We start from the raw sequence: 26731 nt of genomic DNA on the forward strand, positions 1-26731 counted from the left end.
ACTAATTACTTCACAAATGATTTATTTATCATATTGTTGACGGTTTAAGCAATATATCGCAGTATTATCAGAACGACTTAAGCTTTGTTTGTCGTATAACGGTCTAAATAAAAATATTGAAATTACAGTGCGATAAAACAGTAAAGGAAATAGGCAAGGTTTAATAACTGTGAAGATCAATAGACTGCATACTATTATGTACAACATGGGTTATAAATATTGTAAAAGTGTCTCGCATAGAGTATGTTAAAGTGTGTGGGAGAATATACATGTTGAATTATTTCTCTTTACCTTCAAATATCTTCCTTGGGCAAATTAATTACCAGATACGTATTTAATTTTAAAGCCTTTATGGTCAAAAAGAAATTTAAAATGAAAATAAAGAATTAAATTAATAAAGAATCTATCTGAATACTGAAGAATCTTAAAAGAGCTCTCAGTAAAGTGCAGCTAATTAAAAACATTCATCTTTAATGCCATTTTAAGACTTAATTACTATTCTAGCACCTGAAAAGTGACTGAAATGACTATGATCCCTGGGAAAAAATCAGAAGATGTCTCCTTTTATCGTCCTTTAAGCCTGCCACTTTACTATACATTAAGAGACTCAAAATAATCGCAGAGGAGAGAAATATTGGATTGGATTTCGTAATAAATACGAAACAACAGGACAAATATATAGATTAGTCAACCAAATTAACAAAAACTTAAACGATAAAAAATATTGCTTCACTGCATTTCTTGATATTTCTCAGGCCTTCGGTAAGGTGTGGCATACTGGACTGCATGTTATATTGAAACAAATTTTGCCCCATATGCACTTTAAACTACTGAAATCATACCTCACAGGTAGACATTTTATTGCCAAACATGGTGACAAATATACTGATCTACACCCAATATATTCGAGTGTTCCTCAGGGAAATATTCTTGGCCCATTGTTATATCTAATGTATACAGATATAATATACACCGACCTCAAGAAATACTAATGCTACAACATATGCAGATGATACAGCGGTTTTATCATCACACGAGGATTCAATATCAGCCACAAGAACCCTCCAACTTCATCTTAACAAAATCGAATTATGGTTGAAAACATGGCGTATCAAAGCAAATGAGACAAAATCTACCCATGTGTCATTCGCCCTTTGTAGAAGAACTTGTCCCTCAGTAAAATTAAATAATCATGAACTTTTACAAACAGACAACGTTAAATATCTGGAAATGTATTTTGATCGACGCTTGATGTGGAAAAAACATATACTGACAAAACGCAAACAGCTTGGACTTAAACTAAACCAAATGTATTGGCTGATAAGGCGTAAATCTAAATTATCATTAGATAACAAGGTTTTGCTGTATAAGTCAATACTTGGACCCATTTGGACCTATGGTATTGAACTGTGGGGTACAAGTAGCAAATCTAACATAACTATCCTCCACAGGTCCCAAAATAAAGTGTTGCGAGTCATCGTCGATGCCCCATATTACGTCTCCAACAATCTAATTCATCGCGATATCCCCGTAGAACCCATAACGAGTATGATTCGAAATGTTAGTGCGAAGTGCTCTGAAAGACTATTAGTGCATCCCAATGCACTCGCCAAACAGTTAAATGCACGCGATGACAGTGTAGTGCATAGGCACAAACGCAAACTACCATACGAAATGATTAATAGACACATAGAGTGAAATTTAATAATTTCTAGAATAAGTTCGAATAGTCTTTAGAATAAGTTGTACAGCAGATCACTTACTGAAGAGATCTTCCACATGTCAGGATAGTTATATTATATAACGGAAATTATATGACAATACTTATTGTAGATTGTTGAAGTTCTAAGAGATTAATTTTAAAAAATTCAGAATCTACCGTTGTGATGAAATTTGTTACGTTATCCTGTCCTGGTTATAAAGCCAAGCATATGTCACAAACGAAGAATTATTAATTTTCTCTATTTTCGTAAATTTCTTCACATTAATTAAATTAAAGACCACTTCCATAGTCACAGTTATTACTATTTTCTCAATATGTTTTCCCCTAAAACACAGACAAAGACATGTACCATTCAAGGAAATCAAAAATCGTTCCAAAATCAACGGTACTTGAAATTCCATCTGGTAGTACGATATTGTAGACCTTTTAAATTTGGCTCGTTTATGTTTTTTTAAGGTTTGAGCGACAATGTAAACGAAATAGGCGGGATTGTCGCTTCTTTTAAATTGTATAATTTGTCGTATAATAGGCATACAGTTCATCTTGATGGCGCGACTTCACTGCTACTTTGGATAATCTATAGTTTCTAACCAAATGAATACAACATTTTCCCATATACAGTGGGTGATTAAATTCTTAGAGACAATATTGATGTTATTTAATTTTTATTAGTAATTATGTAGCTTAATTGGATTTTTGTAACAAAAGTCAAATCAAAACAGCAATGCAAATATAGGAAAATGTACTGGCTAATTGGAAGAAAATCACCATTATCAGTACATAATAAATTGCTATTATATAAGCAAATACTGAAACCTATATGGACATACGGAGTTCAATTATGGAGATGTTCTGCAAAAAGTAACATAAATAAAATACAAATTTTTCAGAATAAAGTCCTGAGAGGTGTTGTGGGTGCACCCAAATACTATAGGACTGATTATCAACATCGAGACCTTCAGATACCCACAGTCAGTCAAGAAATCAAGAGAATTGCAAGGAGCCATGAGGAAAGACTCCATTCTCACACGAATATTAAAATATTACAACTATTGGATACAACCAGAACAGGACACAGACTCAAAAAAATCAAACCATCTGATCTTGTGTAGTGAGGTGCATATATTAAAAAATTCAGCAGTGACATGTATAAACATTATTTCATCAGAGGCTGAGATAGGGCCGATGGGTCCTCCTAGTTATATACCTAGATGTAAGTTATCATAAAGACAAATTGTAGGTTAGACGAAAACGACTAGTAACAATATATTAATTAAATAATAAAAAAAACAGCAATACACCCACGTGCCTTGACAAAACGTCGCAATGATGCAGCACCAACTCTGAGTCTTAGTACATAATGGCTATGACATATAAAAAAATTCTAGTCTAAATAAAATAATGAAACAAAAATGTTTTGTATTATCATTTATTTTAACATTATAGTACATCTAATGTATATATTATCGAAGAAATTAAAACTATAATTAATTATACAGACACAATCATTTATATAGAGTTCTAGTGGTGTTTTTTTATGCAATGGTATCTCCCGAAGGCCTAATCCACCTAATTAACAACTGTATATCTGAGTAATACATTTTACTTTCATTAGAAAGCATATTTATCTCTTACACTTAATTCTTGTTTGGTTCAATGCAATGTTTCCTTGTAAAGTCATTTTGATATCACTATATTTCTCCTTAGTTTGTTCTGTTACTGCCTGTATACATCTTTATTGATAAAACTACACATAATCACTGCATTCTACTTAATGCATTTGCCATATCTCCAAACAGTATTATTTCTCTCCTCATACATTTTAACCAAATCTTCATGTATATTCTGAAAAATAACACACATGCTCATAAAGCTTTAACACTCTAGAATATAATTTCCTACAGTTAAAGTATATTAATTGGAAACTGACCTTTAGTTGTTTCCTTTTTCATCATCCTGTCTTGGTAATTGTCAGCATTGAATCATAAACCACCATTCATAAAGTTTTATTCAATCACTCACACTTTCAGAAACACTAATCAAGTCAATAACTAAGTTGTTTATTTCCAATCTATCAAAAAATGATCGAGCTCACCCAAACCGAAGAAGTTATTTTCGACAATGCCTCTTTCCATAAATCCAGACAGTTCTGGTTTGAATATCCTCCACGATCTGAATGTCTATTGTAATAATTCTTTGCAATCATACCCTATATCAACTCCATTGTGTTAAATATACAGTGATAGGGGGGAAGAGGTAATACTCTGTGGCCATAACATTCAGCAATCTGATCTACCATGTCTCTTTTCTCAGGCTTATTTTTAAGAAAGTAAATTACATAAAATGCAATTAAATATTTCATCTATAATTACCGTGTAACAATTTGATTACTTATTTTATGTACTTCAAACCATTCTTTAATTGCATGGAATAATTGCATTTAATTGTTGGGATCTTCTCCACCAGTGTACTATGATATGGTACATTGTACATAACAACAACTGATGGTTCCTCCAAGTACTTTAAAAGCTGATTTTCAAACTACAGCAAAACCAAGTTACCGTTCATTTCTCCATGGTAGTCACCCTTGTTCTGAGAGGAAAACACTAATTCTGCACCAGGAATAAAACCATTCCTGTTACCAGCATGAAGAACTATATGTCTGCAAAGAATTATTAATAAATGTTATGACTAACAAAACCTAATCGATAATTATTCCCACGTTTACCTTTTGCCATCAAGTTTTGTTGTCTTGTTGTAATAGTTCTTCCTTGATTTTGTTATATGATTTTAAAAATTGTATTCTTTTAAAAGCACTGCCTGGAAGTTCACTAAACCCCGTCGTGGCTTATCTTTACACCAGTTAAATCCTATATTACCCAACAATGTATGAAGGGATGTTTTACATCCCTCAAATAGCTGTATATCTTTTGTTTTTTATGTATACTTTCCAGGCTAACAATTTTCTCTGAAATAATTGTATTAAATTATGTTTCGATTTAAAAAACTACTTACTGTTTTTATATATTTCGTATATTCGATCTCTGATACAGCTAACATCAAGCTGATCTTAATTCATCACCTGTTTCGCATAAATACGGTTTCTTTTTGGTGAATTTAAGATTATATTTTTTGAGATATTTTAGTGACTAATATTCAGGTTTATTAGTTCCCGCACTAATATTCAGTGCAGCTGCAACACACACAAAAAAATTTCAATAAAAACCAGGGCGGTTCATAACCCGTAATTATATTTTGAAGAATTTTGCAGACGTTTGACAAACGGACAACTTTTACAGGCTCTTTCGGTTACATGTTCAAACTTCCTTAACAGCATTCTATCTCTTTTTAAATAGAATAAAATGAGAAGGAAGATAGTGTCTGACTGTTAAACGAATTTATAACTTTCGACAGGCACATATTGATGACGTGAGTCACTACTGTTTTGAAGAGACTATATTTTTTATTTGTATCTGTAATCTATCAGGATCATAAAAAGTATAAGTACAAGTACAAAGTCCTTGTTTCAGTAATTTTAATCTTTTAAATTTATTAAAAAATAACGGAATTAATATTTGGTGATGGCACCCTTTACCACAATAAGAGCTTCCGTGCGTTGAAGCATGCTCTCAATACATGTTTTTGCATCTTACTGGATGGATTTCGGAGTTGTGATGCCATTCTGATGATAGTTTCAATTAACTGATGCTTGGTGGTAATCACTCCTTTTTCAATGGCCCGTTTGGTGAGTTCCAACATGTTTTTTATGAGTCATTTGGTATCGTAGATTTTTGGTATGGTAATTTTTTTTCTGTCACATTTGCCAAAACGATTTGCTTCAAGAGGTTTTTTATTATCAATTTTAATTTGAATTCGATTGGCGACAGATTTTGACTCCAGCTATAGCTGCTATCTTTCGCTGGGAATGTGTGGAGTGCAGTAATAACGTTTGTGTCTCTCTATATTTTCTTGGAGACGTGTCTAAAGTCTCACCCATCTTGAAAAGTTGACAATTTGAATATATTCGTGGACAATACATAGCAGAAGTACTATTATACGAATCATTGCTTACCTCTTGATTGTTTTAGACACAGAGTCTATTTAAAAGTAATGGAGTTATAAATATTATAACAATACAATTAAGACAATACGCTTGTTTTAACCGAAAATGACTGAATGAGAAGAAACGTAACACAACTGACAAATGACGGGCGTTTACCGTGTTGCCACTTTACCTATTTAAGATCAAATAACCTTTATTTAAACAAATATAATAAACAATATATGATGTAAATACTGTACTGCGAGTACCGTCCCTAATAATTTTGGCCACCTACTGTAAATCCTGAAAATAAAACACCCTTACCAACGCAATAAAACACATGATGGTTATTCGCTTTTATATTTAGTGAGAAACAAAAAAAGGAAACTATTCCTCGCACATGAAGATAACAAAAAAAACAAAACCGCATCGCGCGGCGGACACGGAATCAAACACAAACACACGGATATCTACAGCATATAAATAAAACAATTAAAATAAATTAACGTAATAACAGGTATCTTAATCTGGTCAAGGTAGCGGCCAGGGCAGGCCGGAAAAGTCCACGGGACCGCCGAGACCGGCGTCCGCCTCCAGCAGGCTCATGATCACCGCCATGGCCGCCTCGTCGTTGCCGTCCATCGTGGCATTGTTGGTGGCGGGACACGCGCGGATGTCCGCCGACTCGATGATGTCCGAGATCTCGGTGGCGCCGTCTGCCGACGTCGACCCGCCGCCTAGAACTGACACAGGCGAACATTCAGCGTCGGAGGAGGCGCCGGACAGATAGGGGGGTGATAAGCGTGACAGTTTGCGACGGCGTGGGTCGGGATAGGGCGGCTGCTGATGGTGGTTATGGTGGTGGTGGTGGTGGTGGTACTTTTCGCTAAGGTAATCTACCAGGGGATCTACGTAAACACTAAGGGGATGTTTACCGGGATCGCTGGGCTTCGCCGATTGGTCCAGGTAGTGGTCGTGCGAGGGGACCATGTCCTGGAGCACCTCGTTCGGCCGGTAAGGGTCGCTGGTGGAGATATGTCCCTGCGACAGAATTAAGTCAAAAAACAAGCACCGGTATCTATAAGTTTCCATTATCCATTAACCTTGGGTGTACCATGTGGGTTATGGGGCACACCAGCCTTAAAAATTCTTAAAAATTCGCAACTGTTTAAAAAAATCTATATTTTAAAGTCTTTTACCAACTAGAGGTTTATTTGGAGTGGACCTACACAGTTTAACGTGGGCTACGAACCACAGCCCTCGGTATTAAGCCTACTGACTGGCGAGGGAACAACTTAGAAATCATCACAGAAAACATCCGATCTTACCCAGCCTGTTTACTGGCTTGACTGGGATCATATTCCTCGTCGGATTTTGCACTCTTGCCTAGGACAATCACAAATATTAAACAACCACAAACATAAAATTACGACCATGCCCCAGCAGGATTCGAACTCGCGACTATCGCAACATTAGGTGGAGCGTCCTGTCGCCTTTACCGCAGCGCCAAATAAGCCGGCTGTTTTAAAATTTAAAAATCGTGATAATCATAAATATGGAGCAACGAGATGGCAAAAAAACCCATGAAAAAAACAACATTCGTAGCTGAGCTGAAAATAACATGTCATTTGAAAAGTCCTCGGCCTGACACAAACTATAATTAAAGCACCATTAAATAACCCTCAGAAGATGCGTGTATAAATTTGACAGCTGTCGGATCATTAGTTTGTGAATTATACCATTTTTACTGAAGCAACTTTTGTTATTGTGAGAAAAATCGATGAAAAGGAATTTCGCGTGTTGATAAAATATTGCTTTTTGAAGGGAAAAATACAGTTGAAGCAAAAATTTACTACCCCAGGAAAATCAACCATCAAGGATTGGTATGCTAAGTTTAGACGTGGTGAAATGAGCACCGAAGATGGGTAACGCAGTGGACGCCCAAAAGAGGTTCTTACCAACTGTAATTGTAACTGTAAACGTAAATTGAAACTGAATGAAATAGCAGATACTCTAAATATATTAGCTGAACGTGTACATCATATCATTCCCGGATATTTGGGTATGAAAAAGCTCTGTGCAAAGTGGGTGCCGCGCGAGCTCACTTTTGACTAAAAACAACGACGAGTTGATGATTCAGAGCAGTGTTTGAAAATGATTAGGCGTAATAAACTCGAGTTTTTGCGTCGACAGTCATCCGAGTGGAGTGCACATGATTAACCCGCTCCAAAGTGTGGAAAAATACAACAGTCAGCTGGCAAGGTTATGGCGTCTGTATTTTGGGATAAGCATAGAATAATTTTCATTGAATACCTTGAAAAAGGACCATCAACAGCAACTATTAAATAGCATCATTGGACCGTTTGAAGAACTAAAACGTCGAAAAATGGTCCAATTTGAAGAAAAAAAGTGCTGCTTCACCAAGACAACACCCCGTGTCACAAGTCAGTGAAAACGATGGCAAAAATCCATGTATTGGGCTTCGAATGGGTTCCTCATCCACCGTGTTCTCCAGATCTGGCCCCCAGCGCCTGTTCACAGATCTCAAAAGAATGCTCTCTGGGAAGAAATTTTCGTCGAATGAAGAGATGATCGCCGAAACTGAGGCCTATTTTGAACCGAAGCACAAATCGTACTACAAAAATGGTATCGTGAAGTTGGAGGGTCGCTATAATCAGTGTATAACCCTTGAAGGAAATTAAGTTGTATAAAAAACTAATTTTGCCAAAAAAAATGTGTTTTACTATGGTAAGCCGGGGACTTTTCAATTGATCTGTTATTATTACCCATTAAGTCACCTCTTGACGGTTTTAGTTTATTTATTTCGAATGATATGATTAGCGAGATTATGAATTGCACTAATGGAAAAATACACTTAACTACCAGTGATAATCAACAAACGGAGATAGCGAAGGAAGAGATGAGAGCACTTTTTTGAATTATTATTAGGCTCGGTGCGTTTTGGTCGCCCAAGTACAATAGATTTATAGGCCACTGATGATACTGGGAAAAACATTTTTCGGGATGCAATGAATAGAAACAGATTTTCTTTCTTGTTGAACACCTTAAGACTACACGAGAGAACAAAGACTGACTGTTTAGTTCCAGTAAGACACATTATTGAACTTTTCATAAAAAAAACTGTCAAGATGCTTATATCCCATATGAAAACCTTAGAATTGATGAAGAACTAATTACTTTTAGAGGATGAGGTAACTTCCACCAGTACATTCCTGCAAAATCGGCAAAGTGCGGTATTAAAATATATGCTTTGATGGATAGAAAGTAGTTTTACAACCTAAATATGGAAGTATATTGTAGGAAACAGTCCAAAACAAGCCTTATGAGCTTGAGGATCGATTAGTACAATGTGTATCACAATTATTTCGGAATGTTGCCAGGGACAATTGTCTTACTACTTACGAAACTAAAGAAATGTATTAGGTATCACAAGTTTACACAAGACAAGTCGTGAACCAAATAGACCAATATTTGAATTTCAAAAAGACGAGATTATATTATCTTACGTCCCAAAGCCACGTGAATTGATATATCTGATGTCGTCGTTGACATCATGACAAAGAAATTGATTGTGCAACCGGAAGTAAACAAAAACCAGCTGTGATAACATTTTATAATCAGACCAAAAGTAGTATTCCAACGCAATATTACTCAATCATGTATGAATGAATAAATAGTACGATCGTACATATGATTGATAATGGGATAGAGGGAAACAAACCAAATTTGAGATCAAAGTTTATTCATGAATTGGACATTTTTTGAATAAAAGACCATTTGTATACAAGAAGACCAATGTTTACAAAAGACTTGCGCAACGGTATCAGTAAATACTTTGAACATTGTTCTGAAAATGTAAAAGCAAAAAGGCCTAATATGATGCAGAAATGCTCAAAATGTTCTAGAAAGAAGGACAGAGGAACATACATGACATTTTGTACATATGTACAAAATGTCGTACTGCTATACGTATGGAAAATGCTGAATGGCAAGACTCCAGTAATTTGAAATCCAGTAATCTCAATTGAAGTTAGTGACTACTAAATTTAATTTAATTGTTTAATTCATAGTTTATGCATTGTTGATTTCTAAATAATAACAATTGTGATATTTACATAAGTCATTCGGACTTAATACATCAGGTAAAAAATGTTATTCTTGATTTTGACATTTTACTGCCTGGGGTATGCAACATGCCACCTACTATGGGGCAGGTTTTTTAGTCACATGGTACACAGAAGGTTAATACCAAAACGTCTTAGTAGCAGGGATTATCTTCGTTCGCACATGATCATTAGACTAAGAAGAATTAGCAGATTTTGCAAAGGAAAGTACAAGTATAGTATATTCAAAATTATTTTGTACATGCGTCACTTAAATTTGTGACGTCAAAACGTCGCAATGTTGCCTCATCACCTCTGAGTTTTAGTTCAGTTTGGCTTTCATATACAACAAAATTCCAATCTAAATAAAATAACTGAACAAAAATGTTATCAAATATAAATTAGTTTAACATTATAGTACATCTAAAAACTAGAGTTAATTATACAGACACAATAATTTATAGGTTAGGGCTATAACCTCTTATCACTATTGTTTTCAACAATTTTGTATACGTCTGACAACCGGACGACTTTGACAGGTTCATTCATTTACGTGTTCGAACTAATCAGACCGCATTGTGTCTTTTTTTTTTATTTAATTTGATAGCATTCAAATTCAGAAACAAGTTAACAAAATATGTGCAAAACAATTGCAAATTCAAGGACAAACTAGAAGCCCTGTTTTCTACCACATAAAAATCTTCAATTATTCATTCACGAGCAATTCGAATGTGGACATTGGTGGACGTTGTGTCGTGTTCAACTATAATCGTTTCATATTTAGAAGAACGATTAACAAAAATTATAACAAATAATAATAAAATATAACAAAACACCTTAATTCACCAAAAATCAACTTTTATGTTTTAATAATAAATAAATAGCATAAAAATAATGAATATAATCCACTAGATAATAACAGGCCAATTGAAAAGTCCTCGGCCTAACACATAGATGGCGCTACTAGAATTACATCCATATGTTTTTAGTTAGTCCTAACCCTCAAAAGATGCGTGTATATATATGACAGTTGTCGGATCATTAGTTTGTGAATTATAGCATTATGAGTCAAGCAACTTTTGTTATTGCGAAAAAAATGGATAAAAAGGAATATCGCGTGATTATAAAATATTGCTTGTTGAAGGGAAAAAATACAGTTGAAGCAAAAACTTGGCTTGATGCCGAGTTTCCGGACACTGACCCAGGAAAATCAACCATCAAGTATTGGTATGCTAGGTTTAGACGTGGTGAAATGAGCACCGAAGACGGTGAAGGCAGTGGACGCTCAAAAGAGGTTGTTACCGACGAAAACATCTACAAAATGATTTTGAATGACCGTAAACTGAAATTGAAGGAAATAGCAGACACTCTAAGGATATCACAAGATATCAACTGAACGTCTACATCATATCAATCACGAATATTTGGATATGAGAAAGCTCTGTGCAAAGTGGGTGCCGTGCGAGCTCACTTTTGACTAAAAACAACGACGAGTTGATGATTCAGAGCAGTGTTTGAAGATGATCAAGCGTAATATACCCGAGTTATTGCACCGATATGTGACAATGGATGAAACGTGGCTCCATCATTTCTCTCCGAAATCCAATCGAGAGTCATCCGAATGGACTGCACACAATGAACCCGTTCCAAAGCGTGGGAAAATGCCATAGTCAGCTGGCAAGGTTATGGCGTCTGTATTTTGTGATGCGCATGGAATAATTTTCATTGACTACCTTGAAAAAGGAAGGACCATCAACAGCGACTATTACACAGCGTTATTGGGCCGTTTAAAGAATGAAATCGCCGAAAAACGGCCGCATTTGAAGAAAAAGAAAGTGCTGCTTCACCAAGACAATGCACCGTGTCATAAGTCAGTGAAAACTATGGCAAAAATCCATGAATTGGGCTTCAAATAGCTTCCTCATCCACCGTATTCTCCAGATCTGACCACCAGCGACTATTTCCTGTTCTCAGATCTCAAAAGAATGCTCGCTGGGAAGAAATTCTCATCGAAAGAATATGTGATCGCCAAAACTGAGCCATATATTGAAGCAAAGGACAAATTGTACGACAAAAATGGGATCGAAAAGTTGGAGGGTCGCTATAATAACTGTATCACCCTTGAAGGGAATTATATTGAATAAAATAAAATTGCCAAATAAAGTGTTTTACTATGGTAGGCCGGGAATTTTTCAATCGAATTTTTCTTCTTCTTCGATATTTTCTGGAAAAGAAACCGCCAAAATAATCTGAAGTAGAAATAAGTGTTCATGTGCTACTTCAGAGAACCAGCTACCAAGACTTTACGATACTAATGGCGACTACGTGGGAGTACTACGTACCTCGCTACCGGTCAAGTCGGAGGTAACCGCCGACTCCTCGGGACTTGCAGAACAGGAATCGGCGCTGCGTCGTTGAAGATCCAGGACCTGATCGGCTATTTGGCGTCCAATCTTACTAGCCTCCACGTGGGTACTGATCAAACTCTGCATGTCCTTCCCGTTCGCTGCAAATACCCAAATAAAAACATCCTCGATATTATCAAATTTTCCACTTATCTCATACCAACTCTTATAAAGATTCTGTATAAAATAAATTACTGCAAGAACTAATTTTGGTCAATTAGCAACAGCTCTTTGCTTATTTTTGTTTTGCGACTGGTATAGCGCTCGTAGTGTACATGTTTTATGTATTACCACTTATTATTCTTAAAATATATTTTTTATATATTTTAAGGTCCCTTTTTTACCAACTGGTATTTATCTGGACTAGATCTACAATTTAACGTGGTCGCCCAACCACGGTCCTCGGCATTAGACCTACCGACTGGCGAGTGACCACCTTAGAAATCATCCCAGAATACATCCAGTCTTACCAACCCTGATTACTGGCGTGACTGAGATCGTTTTCCTTGTCGGATTTTGCACTCTTGTCTAGGATAATCACAAATATTAAACAATCATAAACATAAATTTACGACCATGGCCCAGCAGAATTCGAACCCACTATCAACTATCATAACAATAGGACCATTCAGGATAAAGTAGACCATTCTATCTACTTTACCACTTATTACTTTTATAAAAAAAATTTCATAAAATGTAAGTGTATTTTCATCCCTGAACATCCCGGAAATCAAAACTGATATACCGCTCAGTATACTAATCAGATGTTCTAATTATTCGATCTATATAAAAGTAGCTAATACACAGTTCTGAAATGTTGAGAAAAATTATAGAAAAGGCAGTAAAACAATAATGAAGGACTTTATAAATAAGTCCCTATACAAGCAAACAAATGTATGAAATTTTTAGATGCTTAAAAAGATCTAGCCCTACTTATTTAACGAAAATTAATATATTATTTTAAACACTGAAAAACATTTTTTGGTAATATTATCAATTTATATATTATTATCCGCTGTTCTTTTTTTTCCTATTAAAAATCCATCCAAGATTCAATTTTTCTCTCGTATTTTCATAAAAATTTCTAGAGTGTACGGAACCATAATTTTGAACCAAAAGAAGAAGATATTCTAGGCACTCTCAAGTATATTTTAACGTAATTAACGTTTATTAAGTAAAAGTAAATCTACCAACGACAACACTCAAAAAGCACATGGATCCTTCATAAAATTACAAGATGTTTCGAAAGATGGAAGGACTTCAATTGCTGGAAGGAATCTCCCAGCAATTGACATACTATAAACTTAATTTGCTGATGACGAGCCAACATTGGACGAATTGCCAACGATAATAAAATCTTGAAAATGTGATAAGACCGACGGAGTCGACAATGTAGTGACAATGATCAAGGCCACTGGAGAAACATTATTTCAACGGCTTCACATTCTGCTCGTGTAAATTTGGTGATAGGAAGGGAATACCCTCAAAATGGAAGATAGGGATAATTGTTTTTATACTGAAAAACGGAGATAGTAAACATTGTAGAATCTATCGAGAAATGAGTCTCATATCAATTGTTGGAAAAGTAGTTATCAAAATCACACAAACCAATCTTTATTGATTGGTTATTTTGAAATCTCAACATATTCTCTTAAAAGTTCTGGAGACATGTCATGAAAGATCTGTCAAATTCATTTAAGAACACCGGTTTCACCAAGGGGAAGTCGTCTTTCCACTGTTTTCAACAAAATAGTGGATGTAATTATTCAACAAGTGTTTAAACATACATGGAGTATATGATGCTACTTAAATGAACTGATGCTCGCTAATGATAGCGCTATATTTGCTGGTACAGCTTTTGCTTTTCTAGCTTTTTTTAGCTTTCTTTGTACATATTGTTGAGCTCAACTCCCCCAAGCAGAGCATGTTAAATATCTTGGTATGCATTTAGATCGACGCGTAACCTGGAAGAAGCACATACTCTCTAAACGGAAACAACTAGGACTAAAATTATATCAAATGTATTGGCTCATTGGGCGCAAATCCAAGTTATCATTAGATAACAAGGTATTGCTGTATGAGTCTATACTCAAGCCCATTTGGACATATGGAATTCAACTATGGGGTACCGCCAGCAAATCTAATATATCCATCATTCAACGGTTCCAAAATAAGGTGTTGTGTGCCATTGTTGATGCTCCGTACTATATTTCAAATAAAGTGATACAACGCGATATTCCTCTAGAACCTATAACGAGTGTAATCTAACGTGTTTGTGTGAAGTACTTCGAAAGAGTGTCAGTGCATCCCAATGTACTCGCTAACCAGCTAAATATGCGACGTGATAGTGAAGTGCGTAGACTAAAACGTTTAACACCACCTGATCTGATTACTGGACATATGTAGAGTTTAGAATAAGCATTAGAATAAGACTAATTAATTAAGATAATATTTTATACAGAAGATTGCTTAATGAAGTGATTTTCTACATGCCATGTATATATAATATAAACAGAAGAAATACTTATTGCCAATAGGGCAGATTGTGGACTCACGAAGAGTAATAAAAAAAAAATAAAAAAAAATAAAAAAAATATTGTTGAGCTATATAGTTTGAGAATTTATGAAAAAGGGACCACAACCGAAGGATTGCTATTGAAAATATCAACGGGGTCCAGTTAGAGCAACTGCAGAACTTCAAGTACTTCGGATCGGTAATACAAGAGAAGAAAGCGGCATATGCAGCTTAAGTAATAAGCCGAGTCGGCAAAGCTGCAGGAATATTTGCTTCTCTAATGGTGAGTACAGAGTTGAACGTTCTGTTCTTCTCGGAAAGTTTGGGCTTGCAAAAATCATCTGACGGTTTTCGTCGTTTTGTTCGGAACCCTGAATTATTTTGTCTATAACCATACTTTTCACAATGGCATTCCAAAATAAAATGTCTTGTGAATCATTTTTCGACGGTACGTGTAGTGTTTTTTTCCTAAAAAGCAATATTTATTGCTAAAATAATATGTACGGTCTAATAGTTTATTAAAAGAGTTATTAAAAGATTACATTATTGTAGGTATGACCGGAAACATAATAAACAAAGTTCTGATAAGGAAGAAAATACGAATAATATTGAAATTTTAAGGTAAGAATATAACATGAAACTGTTATGTTTATACGGCTGTAGTATTCTATTTATAGATTTGTGAAGAGATTGCAAACATTTACAATTCTGTAACGATTACAAAAAATGATCCAAAATCACCAGAAGATTCAGTCCCAAGAGGAAATAATGTGTATGTGTAAATTTCACTATGAGGTAGACATAATACAATCTTAAATTAAGAATATTACCTTTATTTGGTGGCACAAAATGTATAAATGGAGTCATCAGGCAATTCATTCGTCAATGATAGGGACAGAAATTATATGGACAGGTATGCATTTATATTCGCTGCGTGATGTATTTTGTGTATATTTTATTACTATTTTGAAGGTGAAATATTTTTTAACTGGATTTAAGTTATTTCAGACGCAATGGACACACTAAGTATGAAAAAATAAAAGTTGACAAGTGCAAAATGATTTGGATGGAAGAGCCGCAGTCCTTATAAGAGGATATTATGCTAGTGTCTTCTCTAATTGTAAAGTAAAAATAAATTTGCTAACAAGCAAATTTGAGTCATACCTTGGAAAAAATGAAGGAGTAACACTTTGAAACTAGTGATGTATCTGCAGTCTAAAGAATAACATAGGTAAGTGACTCTTTTCTCTAAAACTACTGTGTTTAGTGAGTTTTACTTTATATCTTAGGTCGAAGATATCGTTTTTTTTTTGGAAAAAAGCTAAGGAGCGATTGTTGAGTATAGTGCGTTTAATGGGTGGTTATTTTTACATGTTGATATGTTCGTCACGTTTTAAAATGTTTGCATTGTTCTATGAATTAAATAAAATTAGTTGGCAAACTTAATATATTCATGTTGTTAACAATTATTTTATATTGGGATGATTATTAAACATCTTTTCTCTCATCAGCTGTGAAATACTTCTTCCATATTATTTCACAAACTTTGTACTATGGACTTTCCATCAATAAATGTAATTACCTTCAATGAAAGATAAGGAAAGCAATTCATAATTTTGACACACTTTTTTCTAATTACCATTAGCAAAATAGAAATCAAAGTTAAATATTATTTCAGATTTCTGCAAGTAAAATATAAATATTTTAATTTTTCGTGTTTTAATGAGGTTTTTATATAATTATATGTGTTATTATTGATCATTAATAGATATAAAACACATATCTATCATTCAAAGACATCCTTATAGTAATAATTAAATTACAAGGAAAAAGAAGGTTATTTTCTCGAAGCTAAAATATATATCATTCATATACCCGTCGATTTTTCCCACGTTCGCTCAAATTTGTTGGCCAGTTGTGGCCCCTGGCGCTGGAAGTCATTGTGGCAAACACTGGAACTAAGCAAAAAGCATGCGCACTACTACTTTGAACCAATTTTGAGACGTGTTCATCACGAGCGTTCACCGAATTCAGTTCTGCTCATGCGCATTTTCAGTTTTCCCACGAAATTCGCCCCGGTCTGTACCCACCATAAGATAGTGCGTGTGACGAAAAGGACATTACAATCAAAACGAAAATCCACCTCTTTCGGACACTAGTTTTGGCAACCCTTTTACAACGTGTGGCAAAAGTCCTGCATTTTGATTATCTATAAACTATAACTTGCTCTAAGAAAAGATAAATAAGTTTATTTGGTCTTTACAAAACAATTTTTACACAATGCTTATAGCGAAACTGAGCTAAACGTCACACAACCAAGATGGCGGAGGATCAAAATGTAGCGGGACTTTTGCCCCACCCTATATATAACTTGGACTCGGACACAGTTACAGTCTGAGTCTTGAGTTACATGCTCCTCTCTGAAACCGTATTAGGAATGAAGTTAATCCATTAAAATGGAACAATCAATATATAGTTGAGTTCGAATTCTGTGGCGAAATTTGTCATTAACCCGATGAAATGTATATAAATAAATTATCTTTGAAAATATGAAAAAATAACCGAAACTATTTTTCCCAAAACTCTCTATATCTTTAAAAGCATTCATTACTGTTTACCTCCTGAAAAAAAGTCGTACGTTTCCTGCTCCTGTAAACTGTCCGTTCGAGTGGCACTGCTTTCGACCGCCCGAAAGTCGCTCCTAAACCAAAGACACAACATCAACAATTAACGAATTACTCAAGCTCGCGGAAATATTTACAGCACGAGGTTATTTTTCGCGATCATGTGTTCGATCTCCTTGGTCCAGGGATTCTTGAACGATCTCCAATCGCTTTGCAATCGGACGAAGCCCCCGTCCTTCGTACGGAACCTAAGAAACCAGATTTAATCGATATGAGGGTCCTACATTTGATAGACTCACCTGTAAATACTGGTCACGACGTGCTCGTTCGTTTGGAGAACCATTTTGTGTCGTTCCGCCAGTAAGGAAATATCGTCGTTATGGTAATACTCGTACATGCTGGTTCCTAGAAGTTCTTGCGGCAAGAAGCCCAAAACCAGGGTGGCCCTAATATTGTTACAGTAGATTAGTTATTTGCGAATATTAGTGTATGAGAAAGATGTTCAATTGAGGATTTTGGAGACAGACCAAGAAGAATTAACGAAAACTAAGAGGCTAGAACCCCTCCTTCTGTCACACGTTCTAAGAAAACCCAGAACAATTAGGCAACCATTCATTGAGAGTTATAATGTATATAATTTAGAAATAAATAAAAAAAATCCGTGACAAAACTTGCATAATAAATATTACAAGAAAACAAATGTATATACAAACAAATAAATAAATAATCAATAAATACAAAATGAATCTGTGTACAAGGCAAAATTATATTTTAAAATAAAGACCGATTTGTTTAAGGAAATAAAATAAATTATTTCGAGACAAGAAAACATTCCTGAACGAACCAACGACTTCTTCTAATAGTTAATACTATGGTGACGTCAGGCCTCTTCTTCTTATCGCGAACTGGCCACAGAATAAGATTAACCAAAAACGACCAAGGGCACGCAGAAAAATAGACAGCAGATGCATTCATCGTTCGACGTTCAAGCATCTTACATTCAATCAACAATCATCCATTCAATGATCAAACATTCATACATTTTCATTAGTTAATAAGATATATAACAGTTAGTGTTATTAATAAAGTGTTAAGGGAAACATAGTTTCATTCAATAAATTAACGAAGACCTCCATAATACGTTTTATATTTTCTTATAATATGGGAAGCGAACATTGGTTCCTCACAATTGGGACACAGATATCTCTTACTTCGATGCAGCAGCTTGTTTAATTTTATTTGTATATTTCTTTTATCTAAATAGACAGCAAGAAAAAATAAGTCCTTCTTAACCACTCAAGCTGCCCTCAGGCTCTTATCTTACGATGTACATGTAAGGACAAATTTTTCTAATATAATGTATTTCTAATTAGTTCGTTGCATACCCGCTCCTATGGCTAGGAATTTAAAGAATGCTGTTTTTTCGAGATATACAACGTGCAAAGTTCCGCTACCATTTTGATCACCTATAACTTTGCTCAAAGAAAAGATAAGTAAGTTTCGTTTTCATAAAAAGTTTCTTTGGTGTTTACATTTTTTTTCGTTATGATTGAAAAATTATATCGACTAAATGGTGACCGCGATTCGCTATGTAATTTTCCGCTCCTTTTAAGGCATTTTTCATGACATCCTGCAACATCTGAGGCTAAATTTTTTCAATTTCGTGAAGAATATTGTATTTAAGATATTGAATAGTTTGGAGCTTATTCACATAAACTTTTGATTTTAAAAAACTCCGTAAGAAAAAGTCTCATGCTGTTAAATCCGGAGATCTGGCTGGCCATGCTAAATCACCATTTCGCGAAATTAGTCTTCGTGGAAAAACGTCATTCAATAATTGAATTGTTTAACGAGCGGTGTGTGCTGTGGCCCCATCTTGCCGAAACTACAAACTCTCTAGTCCATGTTCTTCCATTTTAGGTACTAGACAATTTCGGTTCATGTCTTGGTACCATTCAGCAGTAACATTAACTGCAACATCTTGGTCATTTTCAAAAAAAAAAGGGACCAATGATGTTTCCAGCATGAATACCACACCATACAGTTGTTTTTAGTGGATGTAATGATATTTCGTGAATTAATTGAGGAATCTGTGTTCCCCAAACCACGGTCGCCACTGAGAAGAAAATGGGCTTCATCGCGCATTATCAATTTAGACGAAAAATCTTCAATTTTACCAGACAGCCTTAGGATTGCATTACTGTACTCAATTCGTTGATCAGGATCTCACGGTAGCAATTTTTAAACTAATTGAATTTTGTACGGAAACATTTTCAAACCAGTTTTTAAAATTCGCCTTAAACTGAGTGCAGAAATGTGTAACTGGGAACCATATCTCCGAATTGATGTTTCTGGAGATTCTTCAACACTATCGCGTATCAGAGCCACATTTTCAGCGTTACGAGACGTCCGTTGTCTTCCAGAACAAGGCCTGTCTGCTGTCGTACTGTACTATCGAAAATTCGGATGTAAACGATACATTGTGGTTTTGTGAGGCGCTAGACGATTAGGATATTTTTGACGCAATTTCCGCTGAATAGAAATAATGGAGCAATTATTTTCAATAAATATTGTGACTATTTCTACTCGCTCTTGTAGCGTATATTTATCCATAATGAAATTTGGACGTCTACATAACACAATGGTTAAAGCGAAACTGAGCTAAAGGTTACATAACTAAGATAGCGCGCAATCAAAATGGTAGAGGAATTTTTGCCCCACCTTTTATCTAAACTCTATAATTAATTCAAGAATTTCTACCACTAGCGAATGTGAGGAAATGTTGAATGTGATATATGTGCTATTGCTGTAGTGTAACCCGGAACATAATTTTTCAGCTTCAAAGGTCTCGATCTGTATGTATCATGAAAATAGTTAGTCAAAAAAAGTCCTCAGAAGCAGGGTTCGCTAGTTATTAATAAAATATAATGACAAAAATATAGTACTAATTACTAAATCAATTATTACTCACTAACCGTTGGTCAACGAACAGAAACTTGCCATCCAAAGCGTGTCTGGACACAAACTGGATCGGTTGGGCCTTGGCGTGTCCGCTCAGAGCCACGGTGGAGATGTGAGGTAGTACCCGTCCAATGGCAACCAGACACGACAAGTTGCACGAATCGGCCTCGCTGTCTTCCTGCTCCTCCAGACCTATCTTCGCCGGAGCCCACGACTTCAAATACCCCGTGCACTGGATCACCGTGAATTTCTTATCGGAACCCAGTTTGGTTTTTCGCCGGTGACACCCGGTGGTGGTGTCCGCTTCCTCCTTGACCTGAGACGACGAACGACACTTCATCCGACAGAAGAACGAACGTCTGGCTCCCGGGCAGAGCCTGCTGGCGCCTTGGGGAAGGTCGGTCTTCACCGGCAGCATAGCTACCAACAAAAATTCTCATAAACTCACTCGTTATCATTCCAAATGTACTAACGCACTTTTAGCATCGATCAATCGTTCGCGTGGATTTAGATCGCTGGAGGAGAGTTGTTCCTTGATCTTCGCCACATCCTTCGGATGCAAAATATCGAACAAACTTTGGCCGAGCAAGTCGCTCTGAAAATAATGTAATTAGTTGTAAATATGACGAGGATATACATAAATTACCTGGGTATAGTTGAGGATCTTCGATACTGACTCAGATACGTAGAGGATTCGTCCTCGGTCACATCCTACCACGAAGAGAAATCCATCCGCTGCCTGAAAATGTTTAAAACAAATAAACATTTATATTATTGGGTGTAATACTTTATCGAACAATATTCTTCACGATGAGAGAAAAAGATGAGAGATCTGCTGAAAGATTATATTTATAAGGTGGAGCCAAAGTGCCGCTACCATTTTGATTGCACGCCATCTTGGTTATGTGATGTTTAGCTTAGTTTCGCTTTAACCATTGTGTTGTGTAAACGTCCAAATTTTATTATGGATAAATATACGCCACAAGAATGTGCAGAAATAGTAACAATAACAACAACAGATGTTTCGTCTAAATTGATAATGAGCTATGAAGCTCAACGTCAACAAACAGAACAGTCGGTTTTGGGGAACACAGAATTCTCAATTAATTCGTGAAACATGAAGGTGTTATGTTACTGTTACATGTGCAGTTACTGTTACTGCTGAACGGTAACAAGATGTGATTCGAAATTTTCTTGTGCCTGAAATGGAAAAGCAAGGACTAGAGCACATGTGGTTTCAACAAAATGGAACCATAGCACACACAGTCATTATTAAATGACGTTTTTCCACGAAAACTAATTTCACAAAGTAAAGATTTAGCACGGCCAGCCACGGATCTCCAGATTTAACAGCACCAGACTTTTTCTTATGGGATTTTTTAAAATGAAAAGTTTATGTGAATACGCCTCAAACGATTCAGCATCTTAAAGACAATATTCGTCACGAAATTGAAGAAATTCAGGGATTCTCAAAAGGGACCATCCCCATAAATCTCAGTCAATTAATCTCGCATACCATCAAGAATCAAAGAAGTTAAACAAATAATAATGGGAGAGATTCATTATAAAAAATATGATGATCGTATAACCAAATCTATTAACTACCAGAGAAGGGTGTAAAATTAAAAAATATATATATTTAATGCAATATATCTAGAGGCTCAGCCTTGAACCCCCTATTTTTCAATATTACAAGAGATTCCATCTTCAGTAACATCAGTCCAGGAGCTCATGCTATTCTCCTTATCTTCTTCCAGTATTGTAGCCGCAAATTTGAAGAAAGCATTCGCTCAATATCGAAATGCTCACTTCGATGTATTTTAAATATACCTGCCTCAAAATCGGCAATATATTTCTGTAGAATCCGGAGCTGTCCAAGAATGCACAACATATCATCTCACTTTAGCTATCAATTAGAATTCTAGGACTTATCGTGGTAGTTTCTAGCAGACCGAGGCTTGGGATTAGATCGAACACTAATCCTCAGAACATATAAGACCATAATCAGAGCTAAACTTCATTACAGTTACTTCCTCTATGGCTTTGTACGCCGAATATACTTACGGAAAATGAACATCGTTCAGAACTCTGCAGTAAGAATGGCTTTAGGTACGTTTCGGTCTACCCCCACAACAAGCCTCCAATGCCTTGCAATATCGCCGAATAACACTTCTTCTGAAAAAATCCAGCATCCATCTCAGATTTAGTTTAGAGTAGAGCGTTAGGAACAGATTTCTATCTGATATCTATCTTTCTATCTAACAGATGCCCGATTCCTCAAGCAGAATCAGCTAAATACCTCAGAATATCTCTGGACGGTAGGTTAAACTGGAACCATCAGACAAAAAGCAGAGCAGATTGGATTCAAAGTCAAGCAATTGTACTGGTTAGTCCGAAAATACTCTCAACTTGACCTAAAATCAAATATATTGATTCATGAGTCAATCATAAAGCCAATTTGGACCAATATAGGGTTGCACTAAAACAACAAACCAACTAGTAATCCAACGCAGACAAAACAAAGTTCTACGATTAATCACCGATATTTATCGCTACCCTACCAATGAAGAGCTGCACGATGACCTCGAAATCAAAAAAATATACGAAGTGATCCAAGATTTCGTCTTAATACATGAAATAAGGTTGCTAAATCAACAAGCAACGTCCAAGCAATACAGCTACTGGACAACACGCAGGAAAACAGAAGATTGAAGCTAACTAAACCAGACGAACTTGTATAGTGTATAAATGTATTCTTAACTTTAGCTTAAGTAGTTTAGTTTTAGTTTAATTTAGGAAATACATACTGATATATTATATTAATCCCGTACTCACCTTGATTGTCTATTAATGAACATAACTAACAGCATTTGTAAGTTAAGATTTTACTAAACATATCTAATGTAAGATATAATTAATTAAAAAACAATTATAAGACATTGAGACTAGGCAACCAATAATACTAAAAGTATTTTACCGTTACCGCGACACATTTAAGGCGCTTTTCCGACCAGTTCTCTAAATAAAAATAGAAGAATGTATGGTTCCGAGTGAGTGATTATAAAAATGGTTCGAACTAAATAACAACAAACAGGTCGCGCCTTAAACACGCACCAGGCCAACCCAGATTAGTCGGTTATTCATAAACCCACCTGCAGTATGAGACGCTTCAGCTCCTGGTCCGTCAGGAAGGAAGGCTTGTAGTGGCCCTCGGTGTAGGAGTGAATGGCACCCCGGATCGTCTTCAGGTGTTGCACGGCCATCCGGAGCACCGTCAACTTGTCCAGCTTCCTGGACATGGCATGGCACATGGGGATCATCGCCGACAGCTCGGTGATGTACGTGTTCATCTTGTCCCTGCGTCGTTTCTCGATCTCGCTATGGTTTTGCCTGTGAACTCATACACGCGAGTAACGATACACTACGTCCGAAAAGATCCCGATCTCATTGTTAAGTGTACGAATATGATTCCGTCTCTTTTCGATAAACAAAAAAAAACTATTTCAATTATGTAGAATGTATAATATCAAGCTAATAAATTAATTTTAAAGGATTAAGAACAGATGATGTTAGAGTGTATTAAAACATCTCGGGTACATTTGTAAACATCTTCATATTTCACTATTCAATATGTGTTATTTCGTCAAAGTGTAAACACAACAAATTTTTAGTATGTTGAAATGTTCTGAACTTTTATAAAATAAATCAAATTGGTTTTACTTTTTTATTTCAAATTGATGAAAAAGGCAGCTGAATGACATCGAAAGCTCTATGAAGCTTGTTGCAACCATGCTATACTATATAATACCAGTTTCGACGTTATAAAAGTGACAATTTTGACACCGAAGACAGAGAGTGCTCTGGTCAGACAAAAAAAATGGAGACGAAGGCATTACTCGATGAAGCCATCAATGAGGATTGCTATTGACAACAACAGACGCGTTTGAGCTGAGCGCTACTCGAAAAACGACCAAAATACGATAAAAAACGCAACAATGTGATTCTTCAACATGACAACGCTTAAAAAGAAACAAAAAACTCAAGCTCAGCCTTATTTAATCTCTTTATTTCAGATCTGCAGAGAAAAGAGAACATTGACGTCGCGTTTTACGTTGACGACACTGGTTTCTTCACGGCAGCCAGGTTCGAAGTTACAATTCATGAATGTTTACAGAAGCAGCCCGATCATGCGACCAAATGTTTCAAATTCTGCAGGTTGCAAATCAACCCCCTGAAAACCCAGGTCATTATTTTCCATAAGAAACGTTACGCACTGCACAACGCAATAATTCCATGGTTGGATAACGTCATGTACCTAGGTCTCCACTTCAACTGACGGTTCGGATGGCATTCCCAAATCCAGAAATCAAATCAGAAAAGTTCGGAGATAGCAAACCTGCCATCTTCTCTGATCTGCCCTTCTAGCAGACAACCCATATCCATCAAATGCTTATTTTACAAGATGTTAATTCGGTCCGTAATCCTCTACGGATCTAATGTCTACTTTAAGTGTGTTACACGCAAGCAGATGAAACGGCTTCAAGTTTTCCGAAATAAGCTCGTCAGGAGAATTTTGAACGCTCCATGGTTTATCAGAAATAATCAAATTCATAGGGAAACTGACACTCCAGAAATTAAGCACTTTATATATCAATCATTCCACAAATAACAACTCAGCTATAGTTCTTCTGAAAACACGCTTGTTCGCGAGCTGTTTGATATACTGGGGGCTTAGCACCGCGTCACCGCTAAGCTCCCCCTTTTTTCAGGCTGAAACGACCTCATCTGTCGCTGCAGTCATAACTTTTGCCCCCATACGACAGTATCCAGTCGTGTGTTAACTCAAGTTCGCGAATCAATAGAATCGCTGGGTCTTCGTGCCCAATAACGTCTGCCCCATCAGCGGGTGCCATATCCCCAAATTTAATGCAGTTGCAGTAGCGATCCACAAGGGTCAACTGAGAGGCGGTTTCGGTTTAGTGTATTGGTAAGTCTAGAGGCAGTCCCACATAACCGGTTCAATTCATGCATTCCACCGCCTGGTTTTAGGCCAAAATAAAAAAATCAAAACTCAACAAAAAATAGGTCGATTAGTGGATAGTCTTAAAAGATGTATCGTTCTTTCGAGATAGAATCCGTAAATCACCTAAAAAATGGGAAGAGGTAGCGGCTATCGATGAACAATACTTCGAATATAACTAAATACCGCTTCTGAATATAACTAAATCCTTTAATACTAATTTATAGGCTTAATTCTTAATTATAAGATGAACTGTTAGAGTTGAAGCTAAAAGATGGGTTAAACTACAATCTAATATTTAGTAATAATTTATTGTTCTACAATAAAAACATCATTAATGTTTAGAAAGTCTTTCAAAATTGAATCAAATAAAGAATTGTTGCAACACGTGCTGTTTTGCTTGTTCAGCCAAAAGGAAAACGCGAATGAAAGTCATAGTGCTTTTGTGCAAACTTATATTGACGCAATTTTCTTAAACAACACCCTTGCGTAAGAAAAAAGTTGGATGAAATGAGTTGGATAACTTACTGCATCCGGGTTTATAATTTTAGTTTGATATTCTTGCAATATATCCATTGTTCATCATCAATAACAACTTATTTACAAATATATTAAATGTTTCCATGTACTTTGATCATTTTGTCACATTAAAAAGACATTTATTGAGAAGAATCGGCACAATATATGTTGATCAAAATACCTTCTATAATTTTTTACCATTTTTGCCCATCTTTCTTGCCTTATCAGGTCGAAATAACGAAGTGGATTTGACAGCGATCAAATCTTCAAGCCCATTTTACACTTTTTCAGCATTTTAAAACCATGTGCCAGCCAAACCATGCCACATCGATCTGAATAAGTGGTAATCCCAAGGGATTATTTCTGGTGATTACGAACTGAACTGTCAGTGAAATCTTGTTAACTGTGACTGACGTTGTCATACAAGGGGATGACTGCATCCGTTATACGATATTGCTGATCATTTTTGTAATTTACGTCATCCATATTGTTCATTTGGCGTTGATACACATCTACAGTAACAGTTTTATCTATATACACAACAAGACGTTATAGCCATGAATATTCTGCTTCGGTGTCTATATGGGTAGTTCTCCTGGACTAACCCATGACTTTTTGCCCTTGGGATTATCAAAGTCGATTCACTTTCTATCTCCAATCACAACACGAAACGCACATGAAACTCTTTTGTAGCAATTCATGTAATCATACTTCCATCTTTTTACATCGCATATAAACGCCTGGAAACAGTTAATCCTGGTAAGCTATCTAAAGGTTCTTTGAAAGTTTGATCTGTGT

General features: G+C 35.8%; 1 protein-coding gene and 1 long non-coding RNA gene across 3 annotated transcripts in view; both read right to left on the reverse strand.

Annotated features, from left to right (window-relative positions):
* Window positions 1-3430: 3430 nt before the first annotated feature.
* On the reverse strand, window positions 3431-3957 carry LOC143203927 (uncharacterized). The gene is made up of 3 exons (XR_013007467.1): window positions 3819-3957; window positions 3654-3758; window positions 3431-3568 (listed from the first exon to the last, which is right to left on the reverse strand). It is a non-coding gene; the product is annotated as an uncharacterized LOC143203927 (long non-coding RNA).
* A 2152-nt stretch (window positions 3958-6109) lies between these two features.
* cyc (basic helix-loop-helix ARNT-like protein cyc) overlaps window positions 6110-26731 on the reverse strand; it is a 34159-nt gene continuing 13537 nt past the window's right edge. Inside the window, exons 4-13 of one of the 2 annotated variants that reach the window (XM_076416226.1) lie at window positions 23547-23784; window positions 21041-21133; window positions 20872-20989; window positions 20409-20814; window positions 17733-17879; window positions 17571-17681; window positions 17428-17510; window positions 12232-12395; window positions 6701-6806; window positions 6110-6508 (exon numbers count right to left, since the gene is read on the reverse strand). In XM_076416226.1, coding sequence (XP_076272341.1) covers window positions 6297-6508; window positions 6701-6806; window positions 12232-12395; window positions 17428-17510; window positions 17571-17681; window positions 17733-17879; window positions 20409-20814; window positions 20872-20989; window positions 21041-21133; window positions 23547-23784 — 1678 coding nt within the window. In that variant the 3' untranslated portion in view covers window positions 6110-6296. Of the gene's footprint in view, window positions 6807-12231; window positions 12396-17427; window positions 17511-17570; window positions 17682-17732; window positions 17880-20408; window positions 20815-20871; window positions 20990-21040; window positions 21134-23546; window positions 23785-26731 lie in introns of both variants that reach the window. The other variant, XM_076416225.1, reaches the window with a different exon arrangement.

The sequence above is a fragment of the Rhynchophorus ferrugineus genome, unplaced genomic scaffold (assembly GCF_030347505.1).
Source record: "Rhynchophorus ferrugineus isolate W39M unplaced genomic scaffold, kcgeb_rfMv2 rfM10, whole genome shotgun sequence".
NCBI classification, from domain to species: domain Eukaryota; kingdom Metazoa; phylum Arthropoda; class Insecta; order Coleoptera; family Curculionidae; genus Rhynchophorus; species Rhynchophorus ferrugineus.